This window comes from Grampus griseus, assembly GCF_964374135.1.
Source record: "Grampus griseus genome assembly, chromosome: 12".
Classification (NCBI taxonomy): domain Eukaryota; kingdom Metazoa; phylum Chordata; class Mammalia; order Artiodactyla; family Delphinidae; genus Grampus; species Grampus griseus.
The window spans coordinates 5,176,834-5,190,861 of NC_139006.1; the positions used below are offsets into that span (position 1 = coordinate 5,176,834).

The 14,028-nt window shown below is 55.9% G+C and overlaps 1 protein-coding gene across 5 annotated transcripts in view; it reads right to left on the reverse strand.

Annotated features, from left to right (window-relative positions):
- AACS (acetoacetyl-CoA synthetase) overlaps positions 1 to 13,575 on the reverse strand; it is a 45,800-nt gene extending 32,225 nt beyond the window's left edge. For all 5 annotated transcript variants that reach the window (XR_014297546.1, XM_082667751.1, XM_082667749.1 and 2 more), the window contains exons 1-5: positions 13,338 to 13,575; positions 8,778 to 8,881; positions 6,783 to 6,903; positions 6,146 to 6,259; positions 1,558 to 1,655 (exon numbers count right to left, since the gene is read on the reverse strand). Coding sequence is in view for 4 of the 5 variants with exons in the window: in XM_082667751.1 (XP_082523877.1) it covers positions 1,558 to 1,655; positions 6,146 to 6,259; positions 6,783 to 6,903; positions 8,778 to 8,881; positions 13,338 to 13,470 (570 nt within the window). In the remaining variant the exon portion in view is untranslated. The remainder of the gene's footprint in view (positions 1 to 1,557; positions 1,656 to 6,145; positions 6,260 to 6,782; positions 6,904 to 8,777; positions 8,882 to 13,337) is intronic.
- Between the last annotated feature and the right edge of the window lie 453 nt (positions 13,576 to 14,028).

Below are 14,028 nucleotides of genomic sequence, written 5' to 3' on the forward strand. Positions count from 1 at the left end.
AGGCTCAGGTCAGTCCTGCCTGCCCTGGGTGGTCAGGGGTGGAGGCGATCTGGGAGAGGCCCAGCAAAGCCCCAGGAGGCACAACCACGGCCACCAGCAGTGAGGTCTGGGGTGACCACCCCCTCCCCGAACTCAGCAGGGCCCAGTCCTCAACCCATGGGGCCAGGGCCGGCCTCAGCCAATCGCCTCACTGCTCCAGGCCTCTGTGTTGCAGAAGCACGTCTGTCCCTCCTCCGCACGGTGTGGGAGGAGATGAGAAATACCTTGAGAGACCTCCCTGGTGGTCCAGCAGTTAAGACTTTGCATTCCCAATGCAGGGGGCCCAGGTTTGATCACAGGTCAGGGAACTAGATCCCGCCTGCCACAAGTAAAAAGATCCCGCGTGCCGCAACGAAGATCCCGCGTGCCACAACTAAGACCCGGTGCAGCCAAATAAATAAATAAATAATTTTAAAAAAGCAAAGAAATACCTTGAAAACCTTTTCCAGAAGAGCAAGGCTCAAGGCAGAGGTTGAGTATCAAGCTCACACCCAAAATGCCCAGCCTGTGGACAAGGCACATGGACCGCAGAGCACGGAGCCGGAACAGCGCCATCCCTGCACCTGTATCCTAAGTGTATCAATCCTCCCGCGTCAATCACAGGCCCACGCAGTCTACGCTCGTATCATGAGACTCTCTCTTCCTGATGCCCCTGCTTTGCACGTGAGGATAAATAACTCACCCAGGGATGCACGGCCAGCAAAGCCAGGCCAGCCCTTAGACCCTGGGCTGCACTGACCAGTGCCCAGAGCAGAGGAAGAACGCTCAGGGACGTGGATGCCCGGCATGTCCTCTAACAGGCCCGGCCTCGTGGCTCCTGAGGGTCCCTCATCCCCGAGGTTCTGCAACCAGGAAAGGTCCCTGATCAGGAAGTGGGGGTCCCAGTAAGTCCTGCTCTGCTGCTTCTTCCTTCCCCATGGTGGGGCTCAGTGCGTGCTTCCTGCCTTGCCTGGGCCACGCCGCAGCTGGCGCACCCTGGTCCCTGGTGCCCCTGGGGCTTACGAGGATAAAGAGGCCCGCCGCCCTCCCGCACAGAGCACACAGCTCAGCCCCAAAGGAAGGGATCAGAAACGGCAATTATGGAGCAAACTCTCCGTAAGCAAACCTGCCACGAGCAAATCTGCAGACGACGGACATCAGAAAACCTCACGTGGTCGTGAAGTCACAGGAGCCGGGGCCGGGCGTCTCCTGCTGGATACTCGCAACACCGCCTGCTGCACGTAACACACACTAACGCACAATGCAACGGCTGGGCGTGGGGAACATTGGAAAGGAAGCCAGGATCGTTCACTTTTACACTTAGAGAGAGATCCCACTACTTCTGGCTCCTTCTCTCCTGCTGATTGCGAGTCACCAGCCGGGGAGACGGGAGGCCATCGTGACACCGTTTCCTCCTAGCCTGGCTGGTCCTGCCCCGCAGCTGCCCACACCCCAACCCAAAATGTCATGGGGAAATCACATGGAATGTTCCCCTGCGGGGGCCGCACACCCAGGGCACTTAAGGGGACCCCGACTCACGTTCACGCCGAAGTCTGGGGACGTGGAGCTCCAGATGGCGCCAATGCTCGTGGCCGCCAGCATGGCCTCCACGGCGTGCGCACTGTTGGGTAAATAACCTGTGGGGGGGGACATAGGGAGAAAGCTTGGCTCAGGGTGTGAGGATGCCGCGGACTTCCAGAAGCACCTCCCGGAGTCACGGTGGGAGTAGGGAGAAGGGCTGGCTGTGAGCGGCTCAGAGAGCAGGGCGAGGCCCAACCCAACCACCTTGACATCTGCTCGGATGACCCGATCACTGACGCCAGCCTGACCGCTTCCTGTCATCACCCCCTCCGACGCATTCTGATCAGGGATCCCTACACGATCCTGGCCTCTTCTCACTCCGTTCCACCTCCCACTGTGGGCTCGGTCACAACAGCCTCCCTTCAGTTCTAAGCTCCCCCTGCCTCAGGGCCTTTGCACAAGCTGCCTGCGTTGCCTGGACACTTGCACCCACACCAGCCCCCCCTACTCATCCTTCAGCTCCAAAGGCAAATGGAACTCCCTCAGGGAAGCCCCCTCCAAGGCCACCCCAAGAACTCAGGTCCCCTGGCCAGTCGCCCACAAAGCACACCGTATTTCTCCCTCACCAGATCTAGCATAATAATCACCTAAGTATAATCATAACTGGCAACTTCATATCTGCTTCTCTCGTGAGGGCAGGGACGTTGCCTGTCTCGCTCCCTGCTTTACCAAATGCCTTTTGGTATGCCCTGCAGATCAAGGTCTGCAGATATTGGTCTACTGGCCGGCTGGTGGGAGGATGCTTGGATGGAGGGAGGGAAGGAGAGGCTGCAGGGGAATGAAGACTGAGCAGACCAGTCAAGACATATACAGTCCTGCAAGGGACTCAGCTTTCCATCTAGTAGGAAGCTGAGTTTTGTTTGGTTTGGTTTTTTGGCCGCACCACTTGGCCTGCGACCAGGGATCGAACCCAGGCCCCCTGCAGTGGAAGCGTGGAGCCTTCACCACTGGACCCCCAGGGAAGTCCTCTGGGCTTTTATGATAATAGAGGCAGAGACTCTTTATGGACGAAAAGACTGCAATCAGTTACACAGACCGTCCTAAATGCTCCAGAGGGAAAAGGATTCGTACACAAGGCACCAGGTAGCAGGTCCAGGGCCTGCCCTGAGCACGGCTCCCTCCCTGGGCGACACGAAAGCCCTCTGGGCTCCAGCACCCCGTGGTGCCCTGAACAGCTCTCGCGCTGCCCCTCCTCCCATGGCTCTGGACGGCCTACTTGACCACAGAGGTGGGTACTTCGTTTCTTTGGGTTCACGGCATCTTCCCTGCTGGGTGTCCCGTGGGGCAGGGGTTGTGCATTGCTCCCACGGCCCCCGGGCCCCGCCCAGCCCTGGCACACAGCAGGCCCGCGGACGGATGTCGGCTGCCGAGAAGAGACTTGGCTGTGAGCGTACTGAGGTGTCTCCACGGTGCCATCGCCCCAGGCAGGGCGGGACTCACCACCCAAGGAGGCTGGGTGACCTGCTGGCTGTGGGGACTGACATGCAGCCAGGAGACGCCCGCTTCACAGACAAGGAACAGCGCCGTGAGCAGTGAGCAGCTGTAACCGCATCTCTGGAGGCCTCCAAACATCTCCCCATTCAATCCCCCTCTGCGCTCTCTTCTGGGAAACACAGTCCCCTGTCCTAGTAACTGTGATCAGGTCAAATTAGAATCCAAGATGTGACACTCAAGAAGGGGGTGTCACCAAGCACCAGCCTGATTCTGAGGAGTGAAGGGCAATGGAGCAGGCGTCCCCCACGTAAGCACGGCCAAGCGGCAGCCCCAGGATGTCCTGTTCTCCGTTTCTCCTTCTCAAGAAACATTTGCTTCAAAGGGAGATTTTTAAAGATGAAAACTGGAGGGAAGAAAAATTACTGGAAGCTAGAAGAAGCTTTTGAATTCCTTTTCTAGACAAACTAAATTGGACCACGAAGAGCCCAAGATATTGAGGTTTCAACCTCAAAAATGCCTGCTCTGACCCAGCACTCTCATGCATTCATCCAATAAACACTCGCTATACACCTACCATGCGCCAGGTACCCACAGACTGAGATGCAGCAGTGAACAGAAGACAAAGCCCCATCCTCTGGTACTGGAGGACAGACAGACGTGCACACACACACGCACACACACACGAATGATCCTGTGATTTCAAGGAGGCAGCAGGCGACAAAGGAAAATAAAGCGGGGTGCAGAGAGAGTGGTGATGGATTTTTCCACAGGACAGCACGGACAGCTTCTGAGCAGAGACCTCAATGAACCAGGGTAAACCCTTGGATCTGTAGAACGTTCCATCCGGGGCCGAGACAGGCGATCACGCGGCACATCCCCTACCCATCCTTTACTATTCATTCCTCTCCAGTCAAGTAACACAGTGAGCGGTGGCTCCATGCCCAGCTCCATCATCTGAGAAGGACACTCGGGGTCTGGCCCCTTCACATGGTTTACACAGGGTAAGGCTGCCCTCTTTGCAAACACACGCCGAGCGCCCACTTGCAGTGAGTCCCACGGGAGAGGCACGGTCACGCCAACATGCCGGTGGCTTCTCCTGCTGACGGCCCGGCCTGCAGCCCTGGTCCCGTGGCCCCCAGAGGTGGGGAGGGCAGCCCAGCAGCCAGACCCCCAGGCCTCATGGGTTTTAGAGCCAAACAAAGGAGACTGATGCTCAAATAATCACAAAACCAAACAGGTAACTACCAATGACGCATCCTTTGAAGAATGAAAACGAGATGCCGACAGAGGGTCCAACAGGAGGGCCTGGCTCAGGGGCAACCAGGGGGCTTCCCTGAGTGAGGCCATCTGGGGACAGAGCTGGGGGCAGGCGGGGCGGAGGCCGGCTTCCCAACAAAGGCTCTGCCGGACCCTCTTAGGAGGATGGGGGCCGGGAGGGGAGTGCAGAGGCAGGAAGGAAGCGAGCGCGCGGGGCCGCCGACCCAGCTGCAGGTTCTCATCCCCACCCTAGAGGCAGCGGGGGTCGGCAAGCCTCCAAGCAGGGGACGGACACCATCGATGCCACTGGGGTTGATGCCACGAGTGAAGTCGTGCGGCCAGAGGACAGAGAAGCCCTCTTCTTTGGTTTAAGAATAAGATCTGATGCCTGATCCCGGAAGGAGCAATTTAAACTCTGACCCCAGCACTGCAGCAAAAAGCACACAGAACCCCAGCCGGACCCAGACTGGGAACCGCCTCTGGACACATCCGTCGTTGTCACCAGCCCCTCCCGGGGTGCGTGTGGATGGGCGGGGCCGAGAAAGCCCACCTAACTTCTCTGCCCACGGGAGACTCTGCATAACAAGCCCCTCAGCCTCTCTGCTGCCCTGTTTAAAGATGCAGAAACTCGAGGTCCAGGGAGGAGAAAGTCATCCAAACCCACAGGCCCAAAGGCAGCACCAGGCACCGAGGGAAGGTCTCCTGACTCTAGGGAGTGGATGCTGCTAAACAAGTTCTCACCAGGAAGAACTAAGTGGAAGAAGCCGCACTGAGTGAGGAGGCCCAGGTGGGGGTCCCAAGGAGCAGCGTGGCCTGGGGCCACCAGCCGGGCAGCAGGACACTGGGCCCAGGCGCACGCTGCCGTATCGCGGCCCCAAATATTTACAACCCATCGTCCAACAGACGTGCGATGAAGTGTCCTGCTATCAAATTTCATGCCTCACTAACTCTCAGGGAACTTCCTGGCAGTCGAGTGGTTAGGACTCTGCGCTTTCACTGCCGAGGGCCCAAGTTCAATCCCTGGTCGGGGAACTGAGATCCCACAAGTGGCTCGGCCAAGAAAAAGTAACTGTCTCTTTATTATCTCCAGAGGCTGAGCATATCCACATACTTTCAGTTAACGACCTTATGAACTGCAATTGTCTACACTGTTTAAATCAACACCCATTTTTTTAATAAAGTTCTTTCCAAGTTTAAAAAAAAAAAAATGATTAGTTTACTTTTCTCTTCTGGGCCTCAGTTTTTCATCTGGGAAACAAGCAGGCTGGTGGCGCCTGCCCTGGCGTCTGTGGGTCAGAGGAAATCAGTCTAGTGAGTCTCTCCACTGATAAAACTCCCTCTGCTGGGTTTTGGGGGTTAGGCATCAGTCTACAATCATGTCAGCACAGATGGCGAATATCACAAAATGGAAACCAGCCCTCAGGAATTCCTCAGGAAAGCATCGAGTTGGAGGCGGGCAGACCCAGAAAGTGCAGCAGCTTCTCCCGACCCTGGAAGGGGTCCTGGCTTTGTCATCAAGGACCTGATGAACTTTCTGGTTTGTGTTTAGTTTAAGGACCACATTTCATTAAAAAAAATAATAACTAATCCATTAAAAAATTATTATTAATAATAATGTAGACGTCTGTGAGCACTGGCTCAGGAGGACGTGCCCACATGGAGGCCGGGAGCCGGGGACCCTCACAGCCCAGCTCACTCTGGCTGGGCCGCACTCGCAACGATCGTCCCTCTTCGTCTGGTTTGTGTCGCACGTGTACACACGCGAAGCCGTGTGCGTGCAATCTGACCCGACGCCACCTCATTCCTTCCAAGCCACTCCCCTGCCCCCACTGTGACAGGCACCAGCAGTACCCACCGACGACCCGGTCTCCTCTCCTCACGCCCATCTTCCTCATCGCCGCGGCGTACAAAGCCACCTGTCGCCGCAGCTCTTCAAAACTCACCTTCACGATCTCCTCCCTGCCTTCCCCTGGGAAGAGAAAAAGGACAGGTCATCCTCGGACCATCCTAAAAAGAGAGGTTCTGAGTCACAGACACGGATGAAAACTCACACCTGTTCAAACACAGGTTAGAGATACGCGCCCAGGAGACGCTACACAGGTGCACGGGATGCAAACCAGATGCAGGTTTACCCGACGTTCCGGAAAAGAAAGGCTTGGGAAAGGGCATCCTTGAGACGCACGCCCAGAATCCTTTGATTTGGTTGTGATTTTTTTAATATAATTTTCCAAGGCCTGGGGGAGGAGACGGGGTACAGAGCTTCAGTGAAAAAGTTCCAGGGATCTACTGCACAACAATGTGAACATACTTAACACCACTGAATTGTACATTTAAAAGTGGTTAAGATGGTAAAGTTAGTATTTTGTGTTTTTCACCACAAAAAAAAAAAAAAGTGCCGAGCTATTGTTTGGAATCATATACTGCAGAGCCTCTCTGAACACGTGGCCCCGTCACACGAAGAGAGGAAAATCCGAGTAGCTGTTGGGACTCACGTGCCACGTAAAGGGCCACTCCGTCATTTTCCCTGTGTTGCAGGAGGTTTTCTGCGTAGTTGAGGCGACTGCCTTTGAACCACTCGGGGACGTCCGCAATCCCTTTGGACATGTCCACGACCTACAGAGGACAACAGCAAACCAAGACACACACGTGTGTGAGAGCAACATCAGATGCAGAGAAGGGATTCCGCGTCACAGGAGGCCAGCTAACTCGCCGGCCCAAGGCATCACTAGATCGCTGTACAGACTGAACGCTGACCTGGCCCAAAGGCTTGAAACTGAAAACAGAAATGAATGCGATATTGTGTACCTGACACTTGCTGAGAGTAGATCTCAAGCATTCTCACCACAAAAAAAAAAAAAGAAAAAGGTAACTGTGTGAGGTGACGGATGTGTCAGTTAACTTGATACTCATTCTGCAAGGCATATGTATATCAAATCATTCACGTGTACACTTGAAATAGATACAATTATATGTATCAGGACCTCCCTGGTGGTGCAGTGGTTAAGACTCCGTGCTCCCTATGCAGGGGCCCCGGGTTCAATCTCAGGGAACTGGATCCCACACGCATGCCGCAACTAAGAGTTCACATGCTGCAACTAAGGAGCACACCTGCCATTACTAAGACCCAGCGCAACCAAATAAAAAAAACAAATTAGATGTATCAATTATTCCTCACTAAAGTTAAAAAAAATTAATGCCAAGGGAAAACTCCGCCCCACTAGTTTAGTCTGTTAATTATTAAGCACCTACTTTATGAGTGATGCTGATGACAAAAGGACAGACAGACAGACACGGCAGCTACCACATGTTCCAGGGCTGACCAGAGCATGGAAACCAGGAGATCAAAGTGCACGGCCCACCGGACACCCCGCCACAGTGTTTAGGAAGTTGGATCCGTGCCTCCTCCATCAGGGCTGGAACCTTGGTTTCTCCTTCAGGTGAACCTTTCAGAATGGCTCACCCCATAATCAAACCAAACATACAACAGACTTCTTATTCCCTGGATATTTATTGAGGGAATAAATAAAAATCTCTAAAATCCAGGTAAATAACAAAACTACTGATAGTTTAAAAAACAATTACAGGGGGCTTCTCTGGTGGTGCAGTGGTTGAGAATCCGCCTGCCAATGCAGAGGACACGGGTTCGAGCCCTGGTCCGGGAAGATCCCACATGCCGCAGAGCAACTAAGCCTGTGCACCACAACTACTGAGCCTGAGCTCTAGAGCCCGTGAGCCACAACTACTGAGCTCGCGTGCCACAACTACTGAGCTCGCGTGCCACAACTACTGAAGCCCACATGCCTAGAGCCCGTGCTCTGCAACAAGAGAAGCCATGAGAAGCCTGCGCACCGCAACAAAGAGTAGTTCCCACTCGCTGCAACTAGAGAAAGCCCACGCGCAGCAATGAAGACCCAACGCAGCCAAAAATAAATAAATAAATAAATTTTAAAAAGGAAAAACCATTACAGTATGGGGACTTCCCTGGTGGTCCAGTGGTTGAGACTCCACACATCCACGGCGGGGGGCCCAGGTTCCATCCCTGGTTGGGGAACTAAGATCCCGCAGGCCGCACAGTGCGGCCAAAAATAAATAAATAAAACAAATAAATTTTTAAAATGTGAACGTATGGAACATCACTGAACTGTACACTTTAAAATGGATAAAATGGTAAATTTTGTATTATGTGTATTTTACCGCAGTTCTAAAAAATTTTAATAAAATAAAAATGCAGCGATGCCCTACTCTTTGGATCACTCAGATTCCCAGGACAAGGCCTGGGTCCACACACATCGGGGGGCCCGGAGCCTGCAGAGTCCCCATGAGGTCCGTGACCCCAACACAATTTCCTGCCAACTCTCTAGGGCAATGATTGTTTCCCGCTGATGTGGGGATTTTAAAGAAGATATGATTTAGTCTTCCTCAAAATTAACACTTCATTTTGGATCAGAACCACGAAAAGATAATGTGTAAGCACAACCTCTTCTTACCTCATCATACGTGTGTGAGAAGACAATTCCACTGAATTTCCAGAACTCTGCCCAGAAGTCCGAATATGACTCAACTGACCAATGATATAAGTCATCATAATTTTCTGAAACAAAAAAGAAAGAAAGAAAAGGCACATGACTCCAACAAATCTTAGGAGGAAAGTCTTGGTTCAGTGATACGATGGATACACCTGAGGAGTTGTGTGTCTGAGGGGTTCGAAGGCACCTGACGAGAGAGGGTCTTGGGAGCGCAGGGCATCTTAGTTTGTTAAAGCAAACCCACCACCGCTACTCCCCAAATGAACAAAAGTCACGAGGCGGTGATTTTATACCTTAACCACCATGCCTAAAAACCATGGACTCTGGACCCAGAAGGCCTGGGTTCAAATCCTGGCTTGGCCATGTATTAGCTGTGAGGCCTCAGGCAATCTATGTAAGTGCTTTTTATGTCACCTTGGTCCTCACAAATTGCAAAGAACTCCAGCACCAAAAACTCCTCCGGGCTGACACGAGAGATGGCGCAGGGCCTCCCCTGAAGACCTGGAAAGCCCATCATCACCAAGGGCGCCACCACAGCATCCGGGAGGGCGGAGGATGTAACCAGCCTGCCGACCCGGGGAGCGAGCAGTCACAGCAGCATCTCAGCGCCGCGAGGACCCTAGCGGACGGCGGAGGAGTGGGCGGGCTTTGAGCGGAAACTTTCCCACCGTCCACGACTCAGCCCAGGGATCGACACGATTCTCCAGTCGAGCAGGGGCTCCCGGGGCTTCTGCCCACACGTGTCCCCCGCCATCCCCCCCCAGCTCACAGGCTGCGATCTGGAAGCCTGGGGGACGGACCACCGGCGCGTTTAGTTCAGTCTGCGCGATGCTCAGGAACTGAATGGGCCGACGTTAAATTCGGTTTCCAAGTAAAGTGCAGGATTTCTGGCTTCTCCTGAGAAGGCAGGACGTCTGGCCATGGAAGCCGGCCAACGAGTGTCACCTCCTGGTATCTACATCCTTGTGTCGTCCCCTCCCCCCGCTGAGCCCGGCCGGGTCCCAAAGTCCTAAGGACACTGCAGCTTCCGCCTTGATCACTTGCTCTGCAGGAAGCCAGTGGCCATGTTGTGAGGACACTCAAGCAGCCCTAGGCGGCGTGAAACGGAGGCCTCCCGCCCACCACCAGCACTGACTCACTGCCACGTGAGCCGGCCCCTGGGAAGTGGGCCTCCAGCCCCAGCCCATGGGTGGATGCAGCCACGGGAGCCCCAGAGCCAGAACCACCAGCTAAGCCACTCCCAGGAGCCTGGCCCGCGGAAACTGAGAAATACTAAACATTTACCGTCGTTTTACGTCACTAAGTCTTGGGGTGGTTTGCAACGCAGCAATAGGTAGCTGGTGCCCTGTCACGGCACACGGTGACAGTCAGCTGAAGCAGCTAACAGCTGCCCCACCTGGCCCTTCACACCCACGCGAGAGGCAACCTAACCCGGCGGTGACGAGCACTGAGCCCAGCTCCACGGCTCACAGCTGCGAGATCTCAACCAAGACTCTGAGCTTCCACTTTCTCAGCTGGGAAACGAGATCAAAGCTGCAGCTACTTGGCCAGGTTACTGAGGATTAAGTGAGTTAATCCGCGTAAAGTTCCCGAATGGGGCCTGGCGTGCAGGAAGCGCTCACTAAATATTAGCTGTTATTAATACCCCTGTCACCCGCCTGGTCCCCGCAGGCATCCGAGTTTGTAAGCCTCGCTTGCCACTTCACCTGCTCCTTCCTCTCCATCTGTGAGAATTCTGACCAGCCTACACCTTCAAGTCTCAGCTCAAGATCCTGCCGGCCCTCTTCAACAGCATCCTGATAGACCCGGAGCTCAGAAGGCGGACAGCACACACCCCTACCCCCACTGCTCAGCGCTGCTACCTTTGCACGAGCCTTCTCCCCACAAGTACACCTGAGCTGCTGGAGAACAGAGACCAAGCCTTCTGTTTGTTGGCCAGCTCTGTCCCAGATGCTGGCATGCAGAGGCGAGTTGCAGTTTGTGGTATAAAGACACTTGAGGACTTCCCTGGCGGTCCAGTGGTTAAGACTCCACGCTTCCACTGCAGGGGGCACAGGCTCGATCCCCAGTCAGGGAACTAAGATCCCACATGCTGCTCAGCAAAAAAAAAAAAAAAAAAAAGCTCACAAATAAATGACCAGGCAAGACGGGCCGAAAGTCCAAATTACATGCACTTGGAGAGCAGAGGAGAGGAGAAAACGGTCAGAGAGAATAATCAGACAGAAGGCAGCATTTCAGTTGGCTCTTAAAGCAAAGACCAAAACGTCCAGGGCCAGGCCCACGGAAAGGAGAGAAGCAGGGTGGGTTAACCACCAGTCGTGGGAGAGGAGGAAAGAAAAACACCAAGGTCTAAGCCACCCCCAGACCAAGAGAGGAGCCCCACTCAGCTCAGCTGATGCCGTCACGTGCGCACACAGACCCAGCAGCACGGGCCTTTGGGTTTTCAAAAGAAGTTGCAAATCTCACTTTTCCTATGCGGTCTTTCGGTGTGTGAGCCACCCGAACTAAGTCTGCAGGCCCGACATGGCCCGCAGGCCACCAGTCCCAGCCTTGAAGGGCAGAGAGGAGCTGGGCAGGCAGACGGGGAGCTACTGGTGCCTCTGCCGGTGTCTACTCAGCAAACCCCAGAGGCTGGGTGCGGGCGGGCGCTCCGCCCGATCATCTGTCACCCAGTGATATGGGTCCTCTCATTATGCCCATTTTACAGGTGAGGAAACCAAGGCTCGGGAGATCGGGTGACTTCCTTCTGATCACACAGCGAGTAAGTGGTGGAGCCACTTCAAAATCCCGGCAGTCAGATTACAGCTCAGTCTCACGCACCTCACAGGACTGCCCTTCTGTGAAATCATTCTGTAAAGCAGCAGGGGGAACAGCTGGCAGAGGAAAGAGAGACGGAACCGCGGCACGGTAACACAGAAGAATGCAGTTCCACTCCTGGCTCTTCTTAGGAATCAAGTCTGTCCCCCAGGGAATTCCCTGGTGGCCCAGTGGTTAGGACTCCGTGCTTTCACTGCCGAGGGCCTGGGTTCAATCCCTGGTCGGGGAACTAAGATGCCACAAGCCGTGCGGCGCGGGGAAAAAAAAAAAAAAACGTCTATCCCCCAATCCAACACACATTACCAACTTCTACCTGAAAGAAGGCCCGGCGAGTAACAAGCCACACCTGTCTACAGGGGTTCACCGTCCAGGGGCCAGGAGGGCGGGAGAGGGGTGCAGCTGGGCTAGCCAAGGGAAGGGGCTCCGTGGAGGCTATGACACCCACCGTGCTGCGGAGGACTTGGAAGCCGCCAGGCGGCAGGGTTTGCAAATCCTCAGTCAACAAGGAGCCGCTGTGAGCCCTGGAGCCCAGGCGTGACAGAGTCGGGCCTGTGCATCAAGGCTGCTCAGGCAGAGCCCGCACGCAGGCGGTACTGAGGGCAGAGGGAGAAAAGCAGGAAGCAGGGAAACCAGCCAGCTCAGGGCAGAGGAAACGAGGGCCCCAGGGGAGATGCTGACACTGGGCTGGAAAGGGGACGAGGTAAGAAGTCAGACGGCCCACGCCTCCATTTCTGTGAGGCTCCCTGAGAACTGTGATGCCACCAACAGAAACACAGCGGTCCCTGCAGCCAGCGGAGGGGCCCGAAGAGGAGAGAAAGGGCCATAATGAGTTGCAAACCCCTGAGGCGGGGAGGGTGAAGAAGGTATAGGTAGACCAGCCAGGTGGATGCGGGGGAAAGCGTCTCATCCGGAAAAGGGCCTCCTCGCCCAGGTCCACACCCAGCCAGGTGGCTCCCGAGGCCAGGGCGGCAGCTGGAAGGGGGGCCCTTGACTAGGTCCGGTTCGGGGCTGGGAGTGTAAACACGTGAGGGGACGGAGTTCAGCCCCAATCCCAGAGGCAGACTCCTACCTGACCACCCTTCTCCCCAGTGCCCAGAATCCATGCTGGCCTCTAGCAGAGTCAGCCTGGGGAGGGGATGAGGGGGCAGCACGAGGTACTGTTGGCTGACAAGTGACTCCCCACCAACAGAAGGGAAGAGCTAAAAGCCAGAAAGGCCCTGGGTCGGGGAGGAAGCCCCCAAGGCTCGAGGGCAGGACCCCAGGGAGCACACCTCACAGGTAGACACGCCTAGCAAGGGACCTCTCAGTCCACAGGGGTTCCAAGACCAGATGGGGAACACTCTCAGGGAGACGGATGCTGCAGTGAAGAGGGGACCGGCTCCCTGAAAGCAGAGGAGGTGACAACCCGCACAGACAAGGGGGCAAAACCGCACAGTCAGAAGATGTCCCACCCCTGGGGAGGGGCCCCCTGTCCAGCGGCTCGTCCAACCCCCAGAGGAGAGACACTGGAAATGAGGAGACCATTCCAACAACTAGAAAGGACCCTGACACCAACGCCCTGGAAAAGGGGGCGCCCGGGACCCCAGGAGGAGGGTCCCTCTGTCAGGTGGTCCCTCGGACCCCCAAGGGGGGCGCCCGATTTCTGGAAGCTCCTGGCCCCGGGAGGTGGCCGGGGAAACCCCAGGACGCGCGCCCCGCACTCACCCAGCGCCAGGCCGTAGGCAGCGCCCACGACCGCCCGGAAGCGGTCCATCTGCGTGTTCTTCTTGCTGTCAGGCTCCCACATCACCTGGCACTCCAGGATCTCCTCCCGCCCACCCCGCGGCTCCTTGGACATGGCTGCGACGGGGACGACCGGCGGAAAGGCCGGGGCTGCGCGAGGATGGGGACCGGGCCGCGGGACACGGGGCTGAGCGGAGCGGCCGACGTGGATCAACTCTTAGAGGAGATGCAGCCCTAACTGGACTCTCAGCAAGCCCCGCCCCCGAAGGTTCCGCAGCTCGGCTGTCCGGCCCCGCCCCGAATGTAACCCTCCGCGGGCGCCGCGCCTCGCAAAGGAGTGCTGCCGCCGCCGGGACTAGAGCCTGAGCCCGCCGACCCGGTGGGGCTGCGCAGGCGCGTTGGGCCCGGGCTCCCCGACCTCACCTGGAGAGCGAAGGGGTTAAAGCAGCGCCGGAGGGCAAGAGCGAGAGGCCGCAGGCTCGTTCATGTGTTCATTCATTCACGATTGATTTATTCTTCCTGCCCTTATTTACCGAGCGCCTGCTGGGTACCGGACACTGTGCGGGCTTTGCAGATACAACACAGAGCGAGGCAAAATTCCTGCCCTCTGTCAACAAGAGATAAGGGGTGGGGGACAGGTGTGGGGAGAGGCGGAGTCAATCAACAAATATTA